Source organism: Zonotrichia leucophrys, chromosome 1A, assembly GCF_028769735.1.
Source record: "Zonotrichia leucophrys gambelii isolate GWCS_2022_RI chromosome 1A, RI_Zleu_2.0, whole genome shotgun sequence".
Taxonomy (NCBI): Eukaryota; Metazoa; Chordata; class Aves; order Passeriformes; family Passerellidae; genus Zonotrichia; species Zonotrichia leucophrys.
Window position 1 is genome coordinate 39,462,839 of NC_088170.1, and position 19,248 is coordinate 39,482,086.

Here is a 19,248-nt window from a genome sequence, read left to right on the forward strand (position 1 = left end):
CATCAGCTCACCGCGCAGGGCAGGGAAGGGCGCGGGAGGCGGAGGGAGGCGGAGGGAAGCGGAAGGAAGCGGAGGGAGGCGGAAAGCCCTCCCGGAGAAGGACACAGAGGGCAAGCGGGCGCGGGGCGGGGCGGAGCGCCGGAAAGCAGCGCCGCGCGGAAACCGGGCGAGCCGGCCCCTCCCGGAAAAAGCCGTATTGGTGGCGGGCAGCCAGCGGTATCCTTTAAAAGGACACGAGCCCGCCGGGGCCGCGCATGCGCGGTGCGTGCCCGCCGGGGCCCGATCGTGCAGTCAGGGTCGGGTGTCAGCCAGTAATAAATATAAATATAAATGGCAGCAAGTGCCGTTCCATGCACTGTACTGTAAATAGCAGCTGATCTTCTGGCCAGCGCCTGGCCTGGCCCTTCTGCCTGGCCGAGCAGCGTGTGGGGCGGGCAGGGGATTGGGGTGCTGGTGATGCTCCAGAAACTGCTGGAGCGTTCCAGGAAAACAAGCTCCGTTTGTCCCAGAATATAAACTCCGTTTGTCCCCGCTTTCCGTGTGGCTCTGATGATCCAGGCCAGCCAGCTGGGCACCTAACAGCGCCTGTTTTCTCTGTGCTCCAGGAGCAGCACGGCTTCTCCCCGACTCTCTGCTTTCGCAGTTTACTTTCCTGCCTTTCAGATCCCCAGGGATCTCAGGGAGCGCCGGTGTGAGGGGTGCCCGCCGAGGGCGGCGGGCTTGGGGCCGGGGCGGGCCAGGGCCTCGGCGATAAGAGCACAATGCAGCCGCAGCTCGGCGTTCCGGCCTCTGATGTGCAGACAGGCGTCTGAGCGCACCGCGGCCGGGCTGGGTTACTCATTTACAGCGCTAATCCCGCGGCTGACGGGGGAACTGCCCTCTTGTCACCCCTAATGGCTTTTCCTGATGGATAGCCATTGTTTTGGTAAGGGCTTTTTGGCCATTAAAAAGCACTTTTTGGCGCCTGAATGTAGTTCTTTTTTTAACTGTTACTGCCTTGCATCACAAAGCCCTTTTAAAGTGCTTTTCATAGAAAATTGCAACATCCTTCCCCTTGCTGTGTTCAGGCACGTTTTACGCAGATTAAAATAATCTTATGAGTCAGCCCTGCCTGTCACTATTCCTTTGATTTTTTCTGAGAATCCTGAAGTCATCTCTAGGAGCCCTCCAGGTCATGTACGATCTGCATAGAAGGCACGCACGGCTCCATCCCCCACAGCGATGCCTCTGAATGAGAAGTTTCGCAGGCCGGTGTTTTACACAGCCCCCTTTTGCTCAGGTTTCGGTCCGTCTGAGTCTCGAGCGTGTTTGTTTTCTCGTCTTTGGCAACACCCAGTGGTTAGCAAGTCCAGGATGAATGGAAGGCTGCACCTCTTTTCGGCTGGTTGCAAACAATGGCGAGTGAACTCGTGCATAACAGTCCTGTCAGCGGCGACCTTGCGTTCATTTCTCACAGATTTAAAAGTCTCTGTCCCCTTTGGTACATCTGCTTTCCATATAGCAGGGACCCAAAGTGCAGCCAATGGAAAAAGAGATCGGAATGTGAATCTTTGCTCCCTGTAAGAGCGGCTAGATGATGTATAAGGAACAACCTTTGTCCCCTCGGTTTATTTTTACCGACAGCTGGAATTTTAAGCTAGGTTTGGACGGAGTGAGGCGCTCCAGGTTGTAATTAACACTGCTCCAGAGGAAAGTACCGGAGCTATAATTAGCTTGGAGCCAGTTGCGGAGGAAAGTGGTGGCGTGCAAGCCAGAGGCCTGGATGAGCACGGCTCATGGGGTCAGAGCATGGCCCTGGTTCGGCACAGGGGCTGCGGTCCCAGGTTCGGCAGAGGGGTGCAGTCCCAGGTGCGGCACGGGGGTGCGGTCCCAGGTGCAGTCCCAGGTTGGGCACAGGGATGAAGTCCCAGGTTCGGCACAGTGATGAGGTCCCAGGTTGGGCACAGGGCTGCAGTCCCAGGTTGGGCACAGGGATGCAGTCCCAGGTTCGGCACAGTGATGCAGTCCGTGGTACCCGGCTCGGCAGCACCGCCCGCAGAGGGCACCAGCAGGCAGGGGAGCGCCTGCCTGAGCAGCCCGGGCTCAGCGAACGCTCCTGCTGCTCGCGCTCTCGAGGTGAATCCCAAACAAGCCAAGTCCCTCTCCATCGGGAAGTGCCGGGTCCGCCTGAGAGAGGGGTTTTCCACCTGCCCTGTCATCTTCTGCAGGCCAGAACCACCCTGTCACCCCTTGTCAGTTCCCATGTTTGCTTGGCTCTGCCGTGTGTGTTTATGTGAACCCTGTGATCTTTTTCAGATGTGCTTGTGTGCGCTTCCTCCTGGGTCGTCAGCTCTGGTCCAGGACATGAGCCTTCCTATTCCCATCAGATTCCTTTCTTTGGCAAGGTGTTCTGCCAGAGACCTTTCACTTTCCTGAAGTTTGGTATTGTGATCTTTTATTACTTTGTGTGTGTGTGTGTTTGTTTGTTTGTTTTCCTGCTCTGGCTGACTCCAGCAGCCAGTTCCTGGGGGCTGGCTCAGTTTTCACTCTGCCACTTTCTCTTGGAACAAGCAGGCAGCACCTCTCCTAAAAACACCTCGGACCATGCACTTCTTTACATAGTCCTCTGGATTTGCAGCCCTGCCATTCCCTGACCTTGGCTAATCTCCTTCCTTTTGCAATACTTTTAAGCACCTTTCCCAGCAGAGGGTTGCAATTAGAGAGGCAAGTATAGAGTTGCATACTTCTGTAGAGGGAGAGCAGGTTTGAGCTCCTTTAATCTAATAGGAAATGTCTCCTTCCCTTTCATATGCAGCACTTTCTTGTATGCAATCATCTACCAGGATTGCTCCCTTCCATTTCTTTCAGCAGTTTCCCTTTCAGCTGTAGGAAGACCTGTCCCCGGTGATCAAAGGCATCCTTCTGCAGCTACAGGAGCAGAATGAGGAAAGAGGATGCTGCATAAGGGATCAGAAAACCTGCTGGCTAGATCTCTGCAATTAAGCATGTCTTGAAGCAAGACTCAGGGAAATACTCAGCTAATCTTGCTGCCTCAGTTTCCCTGGTTGTTAGCATGGGGGTATAATTTCATTTTCTTCCTTTGGGGAATTGCCTTGACCTCTGTACACCAATTTTCCTTTCCACATTGGTTCTGTCATTAGAGCAACTGGCTCAGCCAGACAAGTGAGAGAAGCAAATACCAGAGTTAGAGGTGAGCTGTGCAGATCCCTGTTTCCTTGTGTTCAAGCCTTACTTCCCAGCTCAAGGGATGTCTTTATTCCTTGCCTGAGCAGGCAGCAGTGCCTTTCTGTGCAGTGTGGGGTGTGAAATTGTCTCTTTACATGCTGGGGAAGGCTCAAGTGGGTTTTCTGATGCTGATAGCTTCTTTCCAACAAAGTCTGGGGCATTTGGGCTGTGCTCTGAGAACATGGGAATGCTCTTGCTGGTGAGGAGCTGTATGTGCAGCAGGCAAAGATGAAATAAAACTGATGGGACAGAAGCCCTCGTTGTAGCTGTGGCTTGGGGGCTGGTAGGTTTTGTAACTGGAAGCTGAACAAGGAGAGGAAGACCCGCCAGGTTAGCGCGAACTGCTTTGCATTTATGGGGCTGAAGTGAGCGCTGAGGGCCATGAGCCCGCAAGGGGGAGCCTCGATGGAGTCATTCATTCACAGCACTGCTGATGAGATCAGCTCCAGACTGGAACAGATCCATGACCAATACTGTGCACTCGGTGCTCAGGAGTCGGCAGAGGCCCTGGAAAACGTGAACAGATTCACCCATTCTTGCTTTACCCCTTGCTTGCAGAGTTGCAGCTGGCAGATGGGAGGGGCATGATGAGAGAGCACAAGTACTGGAGGGAGAAAAGCATTTCAAGAGTCTGGATTTTGCTGAGATACAGTTTGGCTCTAAAGAACAGCAGGAGGGAGAAGGAGAAAAACCCTATTGCAAAGGCATTTTTCACGGGCACCCAAGCGTGATCTGAGCAGAAATTGGCAACACGAAGCTCAGCATCCTGAAGCAAATCGGGGAGCACAGCTGCAGCAAATCCCCAAGCTGGGTGATGAACACATCCCCGCATTGCGGCGACAGCCAAGCGTGCCTCAGTGCAGCGTTTGCTGGGGATGGTTAATGTGGCAGCAGCCTGGGAGCTCAGGGATCAGCCCTGTGCAGCGTTTGCTGGGGATGGTTAATGTGGCAGCAGCCTGGGAGCTCAGGGATCAGCCCTGTGCAGCGTTTGCTGGGGATGGTTAATGTGGCAGCCACCCAGGAGCTCAGGGATCAGGTGTGTGCAGCATCTCTTTTCCTGCTGCAGAGTGCCCCAGTGCCGAATGCGCGTGTACTCAGCTGTGCAGCTGGCGCAAGTGTGCCATGATGAGCTTGAATAGATGGGTTTTGGCCCAGGCTTGAAAATCCCCCATTGCCAGCGATCTCTTTTTGGCTGCAGCCGCCTCAGGTTCCCTAGGAAACTCCAGTGCTGGCTGAAGTCCGGGCTGTGGAACAGCGGGAGGAGGCAGTCCGGCGGCGCCCTCCCTGCAGCCTGGCTGTTCAGTCTCTGCCACCTGGCACTACCGCCAGCTTCTGCCCCGCGGCTGCTGCTGACGGTGAGGAGCAGCAGGGCAGAGCGATCCCAGTGCTGGGGCAGGGTGGACGTGGAGCCAGGGATCAAAAGAAAGCTGTGACCCAAGAGGAGGGGGAGGGAGACGCTGAGTCTGCATACACAGATTACCCAAGGGTGGACCTGGCTTTTCATAGGCTCCTTTCTAGTCCCTCTGGCTTCATCTGTTTTAGTAAGTGCAACAGGAGCAGGGCTGGGCCTGAGCATTGCCTCAGGATGATGGCTTGTGTCGTGCAGTTGTTAGCAATCCCCCTGCCTTGGTTTTGAGCAGTGGCACAGTGCCCAGGCATAGCTGGGGGACAGGGTGGGCTGGGGGCTGTTTCCAACAGAGCCTTGCTGCCATGCTTTTAACCCCATGGATGGGAGCTGTGTTCTGCTCCTTGGCTTTTGGGGCCAAGGGTGAAACAGCTACACCCTGTAAGCCCAGGTCCTTCAGAAGACAGGTTTTTGAAGTGCAGTCACCTGCAGCCTGTATATTTATCCTCTAATTTTCCAGCGTTTTCCTCGTTGAAGATTGGGGAATGTCATGCAACAGGTCGTGGGTGAGTGTGTGGGATGGAGGTGTGTGTGCCAGACTGAAACTGGGAAATGCTCTGTCTGCTGGGTATGGCTGAACTGTGGGTTGTGACTCAGTGTCCAATACTCCATGCTATGCATCGTTGGCTGCATTTGACCTTCTGTCATGTGGGGTGGGAGAGATATTAGGAGAAAATGTTGTCCAAGCAAATGAGGTCAGTGTGTGGGCCTGCTCCTCGATGCAGGGATCAGACAGGCCTGGGCATACAAGCACGTGGAATTTGCCCTTCTGGCTCTCCTGCTTGAGGCTGGCAGAACAAGGAGCCCATGGAGCACATGCTTCTGCAAGAACTTCCCATGCACACACACCTGTGTCCTCTTTCCCCTGCCACCCCAAGCCACATCAGGTTTGGGAGCTCAGCCAGGGAGCAGAACAGGGGCAGAGCTCATGTATCCCCCATTTAACACGCTGCTGACAGACGTGTCCCTCAGCCAGAAGAAGGAGCAGGCACCTTTTACCAGCCTCTGCCTTGTCTCCACTTGGAGGGACTTTGTTCAAGCCACTCACTGTTCCCCTCAGCTCCACAGGCTTTTCAAAGGCAGTGTCCATGTTCTGGATGGTTCTTGCTGCAACCATCTTGCACTTTTGCTGTCCCTGATGAGCAGCCCAAGCCCCCTCATCTTGGAGAGGAGGGAGATGCTCCTAGCAGAGGTTGCTACTCCCCAAAGAGAGCAGCTTTGCATATGGAGTAGCCTGGTTCCCAGCAGCAGTGCTCTGGCTGAATTTCAGGAGGGTTCTGGGATTTGGTAGGGTTAAAAGCTGTGGTGTCATGGCATGGTTCAAGAGTGGGCTATGAACTTCTTCCCTCTGGCTGCTGTGCTTCTCCTGCTGGTGTCCAGAGCTAGTGTGAGGCACTCTTCAGTTCATCCTGAGCCAGCTCTCAGGGAAGCCCTGTCTCTGACAGAGATGTTCAGGAAAGATTCCCACCCTTTTCCTAATGAGGCCGAGTGAATAATAGAGATGTTCCTCAGGGATGGTGTTGTAAGCAGTGCTACGTGCATGTTCAGGACCAGAAAGCAGGTCTCCACTAGCTTTTCCCTGCTGTGTGGATGTGTGTCCCATCCTGACAGAAGAGATAAGATATCTGCTGCAGATGGGAACTTGCCTGGCAGTCGCAGCCACCTGTCCTCACATTGTGCTTATCAGATCTCCCAGCTTGGGAAGTCTGTTTGAGTCTGTTTGTTGGCAACGGTGTTTGAGGCTATTCAGCCTGGGATATGATAAGATTAGTCTGGGGTGAGTCGCATTGAAGGCATTTAGTTTCAAATATTCTTTTCCTCTCTCTGGAGCAAGCATCCTCCGTCCAGGAATCTGACTGCAATTAAAGCCTGGTGTTTGTTTTGCTGCTGGGGGTTCTCCAGGAGGGGAGCAGCACAAAGAAACTTGGGGGCAGCTAGAGAGACACAGCTAGGTTCTGGCCCCTGCGTGTTGCCAGTGGTGAGGGGAAAAAAAGGACAGCAGGAAAAGGCACAAACTGGAAGGAAAGGAAAGAGAGCCAGAGAGAACAAAGAGCTTGGCATGACTGCTGGGAATGCAAAATAAACATCCCCTGTGCTCCAGTGAGGGTTGATGTACTACTGGCCACATGGGTCAGAAACAAGAGTAGAGGCTCGTGGGTGCAGTCCAGAGAAGGGACAGGACGCCTGTGTGGGACAGGGTGTCCCTGAGTGCCCAGTGCAGTGCTGGAAAGGGAGACCAGGTGTCCCATCAGTGCAAAGCAGTCACTGCCCTGCTCCCTGGAGTGTCTAGTGGAGATGAAATACCTCATGGCAATGCTGTGGCCCAGCTCTTTTCCTGTGTCTCACTCTGAAGGTCCGTAGGTATTTCTGGTGCCCTTCCCTCTGGAAAATGGGAGAAAAGGAGTATGGAGAGTCATTTGTGTGGGGCTGATCTTTTCTTAGATCTCCTTCAGATGCCTGCAGTTCCCTCTTTAGATGCCCATTTCCTGCACTGAGTCAGTCATTTGGGGATTTGGACTCCCTTTTTTTGGCAGCTTTTCTTTCCCATGTTCATCTGGTTTGGTTTTTACTGTTTCATTTTGCAGTGCCAACAAAGGGAGTTTGTTCAAGCTGATTCTGCAGCAATGGATAGTTTTGACTTGACAACCCCTTCCTTTGCAGACCTCAGTCATGGCCTTGGGTCCAGGGTGGGTCACCCCTTCAGATGCTCTCAGAGCTGCTGTGTGGTAAGGTGGCTTGCTGCTTCCCAGTGGAGATGAAGGATACTTGGCTTTAGTGACGTGAGCATGGGAGAACAGACTTTTTTTTGCTCCCCTTCTTTCCAGCCTGTGAGCTGTTAATTCTTGTGGCTTTTCAAAACTTGCTATTTCTCCCATAGCATTTCTTTCTCTCTCATTTTTTTTTTTTCCAGTGGATGAGCCACCATTGGCATTGTGCCTCATGCGTGTGACTCAGATGGATTCTGCTTGTCTGAAAGATTCCTGCAAGTCCTCAAGAGTTGTCCAACCTGCCTGGGCTGAGCGCAGGAAGCCGTGACAATCACTCTGAAAGGGAGACTCGGCAGGCACTCTCACTGCTTGCCCTGGCTGTGCTGGGGGGTTGAATCCAGGATGGCTGCTCTGCGGAAGGAGATCCCCAAGGACCTTTTGTATAATGGTGCAATGCTGCATTTCTGTTTTGCTTATTCTGGTTCCAGCCAGCTGGTCTCATGCTGCCTCTGTTGTGGGAAATGGTCCCCTTGAACTCAATGAAATTGGGCTTGGGGCATCTTGGAAGTGCCATGGCTTCCACTGCAGGAAGACTTCTGTTCTTTGAATGCCTCTGGTTTTCAGAATTAATTGGACCCACCCAAGGGCTGATTTTTTCCAGAGGCACTGAATGCCTCAGTACCTCCTGCTGATAGTAGATGGTGTGATGAGAGATCAGCATCTTTGATACTGCAGCGGTATCAGCTAGGAGAGCACAGCTTCCTTTTAGCTTTTTGCACAGGTTTGCAAAATGATTTGATTTGATTTTGTGGCTGTGAAAACTTTAGGATGAGAATCCAAAGAGGAGGAGTTGATTTTGGATGTGAACTTGGGTGTCTGTGCCTCAGTTTCCTCTTGTGAGGGAGCTGCCATCTTCTTTGCTCAATGGTAAGATAAAACAGTTGCAGATGATAGTCTTTTGGTGGAAGATGCAAGTGGACCACAAGACCTCATGAAGCTGATCCTTTGTGGAGTGCTCTTTGGAGGATCCTTTTCCCATTAAGTTAATAATATCTCATCTAGAGATTGTGGGTAAAGCTGTGTGATCCCAAAAGTCCCAGAGAGAGAGAAGCTGTGAGCTTTCTATACATCTTCTATTTTCCAGCAGGGAAGTTTTCAACGCAAGGGAATTATTATCTCCAGACGTGTGGGAAATGCCTTTCCCACAACCCGCATTTCCTGGCATGCACCTATGAGTGAAAGAATTGGAGAAATGAAGTCTGGAAATGGAACTGGGTGGCATGCCATCAGTGCTCTGACCTCCCTTCTCCACCCTCTGCCACTTGTGTTCATTCCCCTGCCCCTCAGCCAAGCTGAGGACAGAAGACATGACTCATCTGGCAGCTTGGGTTGATAAAAATGACCCTTTATCGACCAACTTCCTTGCAAATGAGCCACCTTTCTCCCCTTCCCTGTGCACAGCTCAGACCACACAGAAATGTTTATACAGACTTCAGAGCTGCCTGAGACAGACATTCCCTGCAAAGGTTCAAGGACATAACTTGGAAAGCATCTATCAGAGCACGTTTGAGCTCTCCCATGGAGATGGGAGATGCCAGCCACCGTGGCACCACCACCCTTCAGACAGAGGAGGGAGAGAGATGGAGACTGAGGCTGTACTTGTTCCCTGTGCTCTTCATCTGCTCCCCTGCTTGATGCAGATTCCCTTTCTCACTGCTGCCCCTAGCCCTGAAGAAAGGTTTGGGCTTTCCCCCACATTTTAGTTCTTCAGCTATCTTTGTCCTTCCTTCTTTCCACCACTTCCTAAGGAAGAGAAATTGAACCCTACAGCTGAAGAGGGGTGATGTTCATGGAGAGCCTACTGGATGCTGATGGCCTCTGATCTCCTGCCCTCTGGTTTAGATCATGGATGCTAATTCTGTAGTTTCCACTGGTGCTCTGGATGATGCACTGTGAGGAAGCTGAGGCAGGAGGAGGAACAGGAGATTAATCCTTTGTTCCTTCCCATTTTACCTGATCTGAATGTGGAGACCAGTGCTTTCTCCAGAGGAGCCATCCCACTCTGGGTAACATCTTAGGCAGGAGCTTGGTGCTCCTGGGTACTTTTTTCTTGTGCTTATCCTTGCTTTGGCTTCTCCTGGATCTCCTGGACAATTGCCTCCTGTAAACAATCTTCAGATCTACAGACCTGCTTACCCAGTTTCTTGCTTACCTCAGTGTTTGGCTGAGGTAAGTACACTCTGTTCTTTCGGTCCTCCTCTGTTAGGAAGCTGGCTGACTTTCAGAGCTCAGGGATCAGCTGGGTATAGGTTGCAGCACTCTCTGCTGAGAGACCAACCAACACCTCTTGACTAAAGGAGAAGCTAGTCCTATTCAGGAATTTCTGTACTGGCAGGTGGAGGGCTGAGCATCTCCGTTAGGAGATGGTGGAAGCTTCTGCTCAGTTGTGTCCTGAGCCCTGGCCTCTGAAAATCCACCCCACAGCCCTCTAAGGCAGGGGTCATTCCCCCCTAGGCTTAATGAAGAGAGGAAATCAAAGCAGAAACAGACCTTAATCACAACTGCCATGAGGAACCACAACCAGGGCCCAGATGAGGTCAGAGAACACAGTTTAAATCAGGTCACTGCTTGAGATTTATTGTGTGGAGTTTTTCTTTTTTCTTTACTCTCGCACTGAAATCTTTCCCCCGAGGCTATTCAAGGAAATAAATAGCCAGTGGAAAGGGACAATAGCTTGCTGTGGAGTACAAATTATATGAAGCAGTAGGAAATAATAGTAGAGTAAGCAGCTGCTACTCCGAGAAAGAATGCATGGTTGATCTCTCCAGCTCCCTTTGCCTTGAGCAGACACTGATGTCTGGTCCAAAGCACAGGCTCCCTCGGTGCCTGGAGTGCAATGTGGGACAGGTACCTCATCCATGCTGCAGTGCCATTCTCCAGTGCCACTTCTTTGGTGCCTAGTTAGCACCAAGCCTTTCATGAGGGTGCTAACGGGATCTCTGCCCTCTTCTTGCAGAGCTTGGGTTGATGTGGGGACAGTGGCACATGCATCCATGCACCCAGTATGGCTGCCTTGCCTTCCTCTATCTTCCTGATGCCTTCTGGATTGAGCATTATCTCTGGTGGTGACCTGTGTCAGTCCTGCAGGGAGCTGTTCGTATCTTATGTTGTCTACAGAGTTGGCTGCTCTCTCCTCTGAGCCCCTTGCAGCCCTTCCTCAGAATCCTGTTGAGAGAGAGGGTGGGGACGATTTTGTCGTGCTGGATTGGTGTGGATTCTGGGGGCTGTCTCTGCCACAGAAGGCCCTGAGAATCCTCTAACTGCTGAGTCTACCTTGGCTGGGAAGTGGGGAAGTCTGTGGTTTTCCTCAGGGCTTCACACCTAGCTGGCTTATCTCCTGCCCAAATAAGAAAACAAAATAAATCCTGCTGCCAGCAAGGATGCTGCCGAGGATCTTGGCAGCCTGCTGGGGAGGGTGGCATTCAGTCTGTTCTCAAAGGCTGTGTGGTGCCCTGTGACTGTGGTGGCAGCTCTAGGCTATGGTACAGCAGGTGCTGCTGTCTGGAGGCACCCAGGGTCCTGAGATCCCATTGGTGCTCCTGGTGGCCTGAGATCACTCAGGACTAGCGGGAAGGCTGGGAAAGATTGCTGACCTCAAAATTTACCATGTGGGACCTCTGCAATAGAGCTGCTGCATTTTATGGGGTGAAAGCTGTCTGCAGAGGACCCGCCCTACCATTCTCTTGGCTGAAAGCCAACATGCTTGCATTAGGCTCTTCCCTTCTTAAAATATGTTTGGGGTTATTTTGTTTTCTCCATGCGAAATTGCAGGCCTGCCTGCTCCCTGCTGGAAGCTTACCCTGCCCTTGGGTCACAGGTGGCCCCCACCCTCACACCAAGTGACTGCCTGTTGGGTCTTTGCTGTCTCTCTGGGAATGCAGCAAATGCTCCTCTGGTCACAGTGATGTGAACATGGGTGTCCCATACCAGTACAAGCCAACTACCCTCTGGCCTGGGTAAAAATCTAGGGGTCCCTGGAGGGGTGCTCCTAATCAGGTATCCTATTATAGGATCATCTCTCTGGGGAGTGAAGGGTTCCTGGATCCTTTGCACCAGCGGCTGCCAGCTGCCACAGCTATTGTTTATGTTTTCCTTACTGCACAGATCCTCCACCTCTTTTGCAGATGATCTTTAGCCGGATTTCCTCTTTCTTTGGGATTTACATTCCCATGCTATCATTGTTTCCCCAGGCTTTCTGCTTTGCAGTGTCAGCAGGGAAATATCAACCTGCCCCTGTCACCCTCCTTTCATCATCCCAATCGCCATCTCCAAAATTCTCCAACTGCAGTGGAGAATTTTGTCTCTTCTGGGGTCCCTAAAGTCTCATCCCCTTCTGGATGTGGGGAACACATACCCCTGCACGAGGGAGACCATCTGCACAGGGCTGGTGTGTGACCACGTGGAGGCTCAGCTCTGCAGACAAAGGAAGTCACCAGTGCTGGCAGAGTTGCTGCCTGGCTTCCCACTATTGTTCCCAATGGCAAATAAAAGGGGGGTGAACGCCCCTGCTGAGCATTGTAGGAGGGGGTAAATGTTATCTTGATAAAATCTCATGGCCCCTCTCTGAGCAGCTCGTGCCTCTTTCCTGCTCGTCTCTCTCTCTCTGCATATTCTCGCATCCCCAGTACCTGTGGCTCTGCACTCAACTCTCTGCACAGGGTTTTACTCATCCCTCAGACAGAATCACAGAATGGAACAGGTTGGAAGGGCCCACAGGGGCTCATCTCCTCCTTGTCCAGCCTCCCTGCTTTAGCAGGATTGTCCCAGAGCACAGAGCACAGGATAGTATACTGATGGTCCTGGAATATCTCCAGTGAGGGAGACTCCACAACCTCTCTGGGCAGTCTGTTCCACTGTGCAATCACCTGCTCTTCCTCATGTTCAGGTGGAACTTCCTGTGAATCAGTTTCTGCCCGTTGCCTCTTGTCCTATTGCTTGGCACCACTGAGTCTGGCTCCATCCCTCTGACACCCTCCCTCAGATGCTGATATACATTGGTGAAGTCCCTTCTCAGTTGTCTCTTCTCAAGGCTGAACAGGCCCAGCTCCTTCAGCCTTTCCTCATAAGAGACATTGCAGTCTCTCCATCATCTCCTGATGGACCCACTCCAGGAGCTCCATGGCTCCCTTGTCCTGAGGAGCCAGAACTGGACACAGTAGGAGACACACACTGCTCTCCCTCTCAGGCAGCTGTAGGGAAAGGGTTAGTAATTTGCAGTATATGCCTTAAACAAGGGCTTGGTGGTGAACTTGTTGCAGAAAAAAAGTCACAAGTGCCTGTGCATAACCCATGAAGGAAACAAGGTTTCAGTTTGGTTAAGTTCAACTGAACCAAAACTGTTCAGGTCAAAGTTCAACTGTGGTGTGTTTGGATAAGAGGTGAACTTGGAAGTGCAAGAAGTGGGGTCACAAATAGGATACTTATTTTTTGAGGTACTTGTCTCACACAACCCCCAGAATCCCCTGGTGACCATTGAATTAAGATCTGAGTGTGCGCGATGGCAGAACCATGCCTACTCTTGCGTCATGTGCTAATGTGAAACGGAAAGCCACTTCTGCTTCTGCTTTTTACCCAATAAGGGACTGCATAAGAATTATTGAGGAAGTAAAGTGGATTGGATGAGACCGCACCATCAAGAAGCCCAAGACACGGAAGGACCAACGGGAGGCCGCTAGATCCATGGAGGTGACCACCTTCTACTTGACCTATCTCTCTTCTCCCTCTCTCTCTTTCTCTCTCCCTCTTTTCCATATAAGATTAATTTTGTAAAATAAAGTCGGCATTGTTGAACTGGCATTTAGTCTCCTTTCCACCTTAATTTGGGCAGATGACTTCAACAGCAAATGGTAGCATTTTAATTGGCATCACCATTTTCTGGCCCAAAGTGCTGTTCAACAGTTCCAAACTTTGACTGTTCTTCCCACCTGGTGGGAGATTGACCAAGACTTTACTGTTGCTTTTACTGTCCCTCTGTGAGTGACATCTTTCTCCTTCCTGGTGTGCCCAGGTTGTCTCCTTCTGAGGGAGGAGGAGACAACCTCCTCCTTTTTCCTTCTGAGGAAAAATGGTTATCAAGGGTGACCAGTGAAAAGCTAGTTTTACTCTCTCCTGGAGAAGTTTGGTAGTTGCCTTTCTCCTCTAGGGCTGGAATGAGTATAAAGTAATTGTGATAATGTACAGGCAATAGCTGACCACATTACTAGTTTGCAGGTCGAATGAAAACTGGGATGAGGAAAAGGTAAGTTGCCCATTAAAGATAAGAAGGTAAGTTATTTGTGCAGATTTGGGAGGTTGTTTATCTTGTGTTCAGAAATCAAACCTGCCACCTGAAAAGGGTTGCAGATCTAAAATTCATGAGTTTGAAGTCAGCAAATGAGGTTCTTAGAACAGCATTGTCTTTTGAGAAAGGGACACAGGAGAAATTGTAAAAACTAGTAGATATTATTTTAAAGAAAAATGAACAATTAGAAAAAAAAGTTCTGCAGCTGAAATATGAGAAAAACAGATGCAGAAAAATCTAGGTAAATTGCTATTAATAATATACTAATATATTATTTAAATTATATTAATAAATTACTTAAATTATTTAAAATATATTAATAATATACTATTAATAATATAATTAATAATATTAAATATATCACAGGGTGGTATATAATGAGGATCTTGAAACATGGGATGGGGACATTTGGTACAGTGAGGGTGATTTAGAGGCAGACTCTCATGCTACCCCAAAAGCAGAAAAAGTTCAGCCTTTAATTGAAACTGAAAGTGTGGATGGTGGGGGTGGAGAAACCCACACTACTGTTCCCTGCAGAGTAAGATACATTGCGGGAAGAACATTCTAGATGTTCAGGGGAATGTGAAACTGAATACAAGTTTCCCTTATGGGCAGAGATCAGATCTTGCTGAGTGAGGAAGAGGCAGAAAGATTCTGGTGACATAGAGCATTTTTAACTACTACCCCAGGTAACCATAACTACTCATTGACAGCCTGAGCTGCCTGCTGGGCTGGGGGCATAGACCCAGAGGACAGAGGAAACCTGCTGCTGTTTAAAACAACAGGATTCTCAGATCTGGCAGCCTCTGTGCAAAAGGCAGCGTGTATTTAAGCAATGTATGAAAGACACCAATTAAGGCGAGTCCTGATGGTAGCTCCTGTCAGTCCAGCCCTATTAACTCCTCCCCTTTGTGGCCTTCCAGATAGGCTGAAAATGTTTGTTTCAAAAGCCCAAATTCACATACAAATGGATGGCACCATGAATATTACTGCAGCAGTGGCATAACCACATATAGACCAAATTCATATATCTACCTGGTATGAATTCTCCCAGGAAATAGGGAATTATTGGTGCCATATGGGATGGGTTGGAGCAACCTCTGGGAAGCCACCTGAACCCCCCTGGTGAGTCTGTTGAATTTAAACCAGCACAGCAAAGCCAAAATCTAAACCAAGACTTGATTCCATTAGCAGTACCCACTGCTGCAGGTATTGATAGGGTGGTGACAGAGCTAAAGTTTTCTGTGTTACCCTTGGGAAGTGAAAGATAGTTCTGGAAAAATCCATCAAATTATTGTCAGATGGATAATGCCCTCCTGTTAACCCACTGTGCACTGGTTAGACAGAAACGGAGCAATTCCATTTTATGGTTTTTGCAGGTTATAGGAATCCTGCATATTAGAAACTGCACCTAGAGCTGAGGGTTCTCCTATTCCAACCTTAGGCATCCACAGGAGATTTTAGCTTTTCTGTGTACTATGTTCTGGTGGTTTTAATTTGTGTATGTATCTCTAAGTTTTGTTTACAAATTTAACCAAGTAATGAAGGTTAACAAGTATGACATTTGTAAACTGTGTTGGAAAGATATGCCTTGATTTAATATGTTTATACTTAATGAAAATAAGCAATTACTGCTTGTTTGCTTTTGCCTAAGTCTGTAGAAGACCCCCTTCTCATGGGTATATTTACTAAGACTGGAATACCCAGGATACTGTTCAGACAGCAAATCCTTCCTCCCCAGATAAAAAGTGAGTTACTGTGCAATTTAGCCAGCCATTCAGTTTTGCTCCAATATTTGAGAAGGGGACCCTGGGCTCTGTATTATCCCTGGGATGGCTGCAGGGCAGCAGTGTGATAGGAAGGTGTGGACACAGCAGTGTGGTGGGAAAGAGACCCAATGTCAGAAAACACCATCCCCAGCACTGGTTCTTGCTGGTTCCATGATCAGCTCTGGAGGTTTCACCAACAGTTTCAGGTCCTCCACAGTAAACAAATTTCCCAAGCCTGCTGGAGTTTATGACCCCTTGCTTGTGGGAAACACTCCAGGGAAGGAGTGCTTATCAGCACTTACTTCTCCTTTCTTCAGAGTGTTTTAGGAAAAGGTAGAAGCTGTCTACCAGCTGTCTGTGCAGCAGCAGGAGCACTCAGCTGCTCTCTGTAGGGCTTGGGAGGGGGACTGAGGGATGACTGGTCTCTCAAGCCTTGACCCCCTCCTTTGTCTCCCTCTTCCACTTGACTTTTGGAGTCTTAGAAAGCAAAGGTACTGTCTAAGCAAACTTAGAAAGCAGGGGTACTGTCTGCTGAGCTCTTACCTGGGAAGAATACAGCAGGGATGATATTCTCCTGTGAGGACAACATTCCTGTATCTAAGGATTAGGGAGGATGGGACTATTGAACCTGATGTGGCCTGGTGTGTGGCTCCTCAGGCTAAAAGGTTTGGGTTTGGATGGGGCTTGGATGGGAGGTTGCAGAGAGCTGCCACATATGAGTACTGCAATCCACACAGCTGAATCTAGAGCCACAAGAAGAGAAGGAGCTGGGATGCCACTCTGTCACTCCTGCAAAGGACACTCCATAACTCAAGCCATCTAGAGGGGATGTGTTGCTTGTCCTCTCCTCCAAGCCCCTTTGAGCCCTTCCTTGGAGCACTGTGGGGAAGGATGGTGGAGACCATTTTTGTCTGCTGGTATGGATTTTGGAGCTGCCCCTTGCCACAAAAGGATGGGATGTTCTTTTGGGTGAGCTTTTACACACAGGAAAGAAGGGAACATGGTGGTCATACCTCCTTGGCCAGCTGGGAAGATGCTTGTCCTATCTCATGTCTAAAGCAGCACCCCTAAGGGCTCTGTGTCATAGTCCTTCCCCTGGGAGCCCACCAAGGAGGCTGGGATTTGCTTTTATTTGCTGGAATCCCTAGTAAGAAGTGTACATATGGAGTTTTTTTCCTAGCATCAAAGTCTTCTGGCTCAATAGCAGCTGTTGGAGCTTTTTAGAAGCAGGAGTCATGTTAATGTGTAAGCCTTGGGAAGTTCAGAGCCGTAAGGTCCTATGTGCAAAGCATTTCTGAGCTAAACTGCTGGTGTCTCCCTGCCTGGTTACTCTGCCCTCTGAGGAAAATGCCTGTAAGGGCTGCTGCTCCTGTCCTCTGTCACCCCGGGTCCTCAGCTCAGCAAGGCAGAGTGAGACTGGCGAGTCATAGCCACTCTCACCACTTGCATTTCTTGGGCAGCATTGGCTTTCCACCAAACCCTGGACAGTGCCCCTTTGCACTTTGTATCTCTGCCGTCCTGCTTTCTCTTCATTCTGCTGAGGACAAGCTAGGTTTGACTTTCTCTCTCTCGGATGTCTCTTCTCTCTTGCGGGTTTCACTCAGCCCACTCTTCTCCCACTGAATGAGAAGTTCATGCAAGACTTGCAGCATGGAGGGTTTTGTCATGAGAGAAGCACCAGCTGAGAGCAATTTATGTTCCCCTGGCTGGGATGCCCCCAAGCAGCACCCTCTAAATGGCAGTGCCAAGTCAGGAGGAATGGCTGAAGGAGCCCCACAGACTATTTTTCTTTCCCTTAGGGAAATATTGAAATCTTAAACCTGAACATGAAGCCTGGGAACACCCTGAAGGTGAAAGGCAAAATATCTGCTGATACTGTTGGGTAAGTACAAAGAAACCACCTTGCCATGCCGGAATTGAAGGTGGGCTATAGAGGAAGGTGGTTTTCCAAGGTTGCCAGATACAAAATAGCACATTGTTGTGCCATCTGCAACGCTGATGGAGGAAGTGGGTGGAGAGATGTGTGTTGGATCTCAAGTCTTCCAAGACCCTCTCCTGTCCATGCATATGATTTTCCTCATGCTCCTTTACAGCTTCAGCATCAATCTTGGCTGCAGCTCAAGAGATCTGGCATTTCACTTCAATCCCCGCTTCAACGAGTCTGTCATCGTCTGCAACTCCAAGTGCTCCGATTCCTGGCAGACGGAACTCCGTGACCACCACCTCCCTTTCTTCAGGGGCTGCACTGTCAAGGTGAGGGTGCCAGCATGGTGTCAGGGGATATGTGGGGTGTGTTTGGGCTGATAGGGTGTGAAGGGAAGCCCCTGGTTAGCAGATTCCCATACCATGGTTTTCCCGGTCCCACCCAATACCTCCTGCGCCCTCACCATGGCCCCTCTTCTGGGTTTTTGGTCCTGATTGCCGTTTCCACTCCTCGTTCAAAATTGCAACATTTCTGGGAATTTTAAGTGAGTCCTGCCTGTCTCATGCTTTGTAAGTGCTTCCTGGCCCCTCTGTCTGCCCAGCAGGGGAGTGTACCTGGGGCATGGATAAAAGTAAAGGGAGTCTCCAAGAAGCAGAGAAACAGTTTGCTGCTGTTTACCTTATTTCTCTCCCTCCTTCCTATGTAAACACAGGCTTTAAGGCGACCTCGAGTTTGGAGCAATGTCCAAAAGCCTCTCGCTGAACTCTTCTGTCCTAATTACTCCTGGATCCATGCTGCCAATCTGTCCTTTCTCTCCTCCTGCCAGGGATGCTGTCCTAGTTGCTGCCTCACCTTATCTGATGTCCCAAATCACTAACAGGGCTGCATTTAGGAGTAGTCCAGTTCCTGTATCTGTGGAGAGAAAGCTTGTTTCTTTAGACAGAACCGGCTCTTGGGGAAGGGGTAGTGAGGTGACGGCTTTGGGGAACATTGCCTTTAGTTTTGAATGACAAGTGATGCATTCTTGTCCTGTCTGCTTGTGCATGTTTATCAGCAAAGCTCCTTTTTCTGAGTCCTGGTGAGCTGCTGAGGGCATTGGGGAGTCAGGTTTATTCAGAACAGTGGTTGTACACCTTCCATATGCTCTGTGAATACATGTAAAGGCATACCTGGGTTTAGCTGTTGTGAGTTTACAGTCTGAGTAGCTGAAACAGCTACTCAGAGAAAGATCCTGTCCCCAGTCATAGTCTGTATTCCTGCTTAGACCCTTGATATCAACTGCTCATTTCCTGAATCACCCTCACCTCAACCCCCAGCACGTTGCTTTACGGTTGTAGTGGACAGGTCTGACCCTCTTATGTAGTCAGGCCTTTTGCCTAAAAGCTGACCTCTGAATGCCTTCTTTGCTCCCAATTCCTGCCCTTCTTTCTCTTTTTTCCCCAGTTCTTCATTGAAATGCTGTTGGACAAGTTCCGTGTGAAGCTGCCGGACGGCCATGAGGTGTGCTTCCCCAACCGGCACGGCTACCGCAACATCAGCTACGTAAGCATCGTGGGGGGACTGAAGATCATCTCCTTCAAGCTCACCTGATGGGCACTGCTTCCTGGCTCTAATAAAACCCAAGCCAGTGGAAGGCTGGCTGTTCCAGCTGCTTGGTCTTCTGTGAGAGCTCTTTGTCTCTGTGCAAGCCACTGACCAAGCCCAGGGTTCTCCCACCAATAGGAAAGAAGCCATTGTGGGATAATGCCAGGTACCTTCCAGGTCAGAACAGGCTGTGGGCTTGAAGGGATGGTAGGTAGGCCAAAGCAGGCTGTAGGTGGGGTCCAGGATGAGGACACCGTATGATTGCTGGGGAAATGGTTGTGTAATCTTTTCAC

The 19,248-nt window shown here is 50.2% G+C and overlaps 1 protein-coding gene across 4 annotated transcripts; it reads left to right on the plus strand.

Moving 5' to 3' along the window:
• The first annotated feature begins 73 nt into the window (after positions 1-73).
• On the plus strand, positions 74-19,018 carry LGALS2 (galectin 2). Of its 4 annotated transcripts, none has more exons than XM_064702441.1 (5): positions 74-261; positions 12,978-13,083; positions 17,247-17,329; positions 17,541-17,700; positions 18,815-19,018. In XM_064702441.1, the coding sequence occupies exons 2-5, from the start codon at positions 13,078-13,080 to the stop codon at positions 18,959-18,961; spliced, it is 396 nt and encodes a 131-aa protein (XP_064558511.1). In that variant the 5' UTR covers positions 74-261; positions 12,978-13,077; the 3' UTR covers positions 18,962-19,018. The 4 variants fall into 4 exon arrangements, with proteins under 4 accessions (XP_064558511.1, XP_064558514.1, XP_064558512.1 ...); XM_064702444.1 differs by having other exon boundaries at positions 74-216; XM_064702442.1 differs by lacking the exon at positions 74-261 and adding an exon at positions 9,546-9,567.
• The last annotated feature ends 230 nt before the right edge of the window (positions 19,019-19,248 follow it).

Bases quoted from the DNA above. Each gene is read 5' to 3' on its own strand.
- LGALS2 (XM_064702441.1), top strand. The intron at 17,330-17,540 runs GTAAGTACAAAG...GCTCCTTTACAG, and splicing joins ATATCTGCTGATACTGTTGG to CTTCAGCATCAATCTTGGCT. The intron at 17,701-18,814 runs GTGAGGGTGCCA...TTTTTTCCCCAG, and splicing joins TCAGGGGCTGCACTGTCAAG to TTCTTCATTGAAATGCTGTT.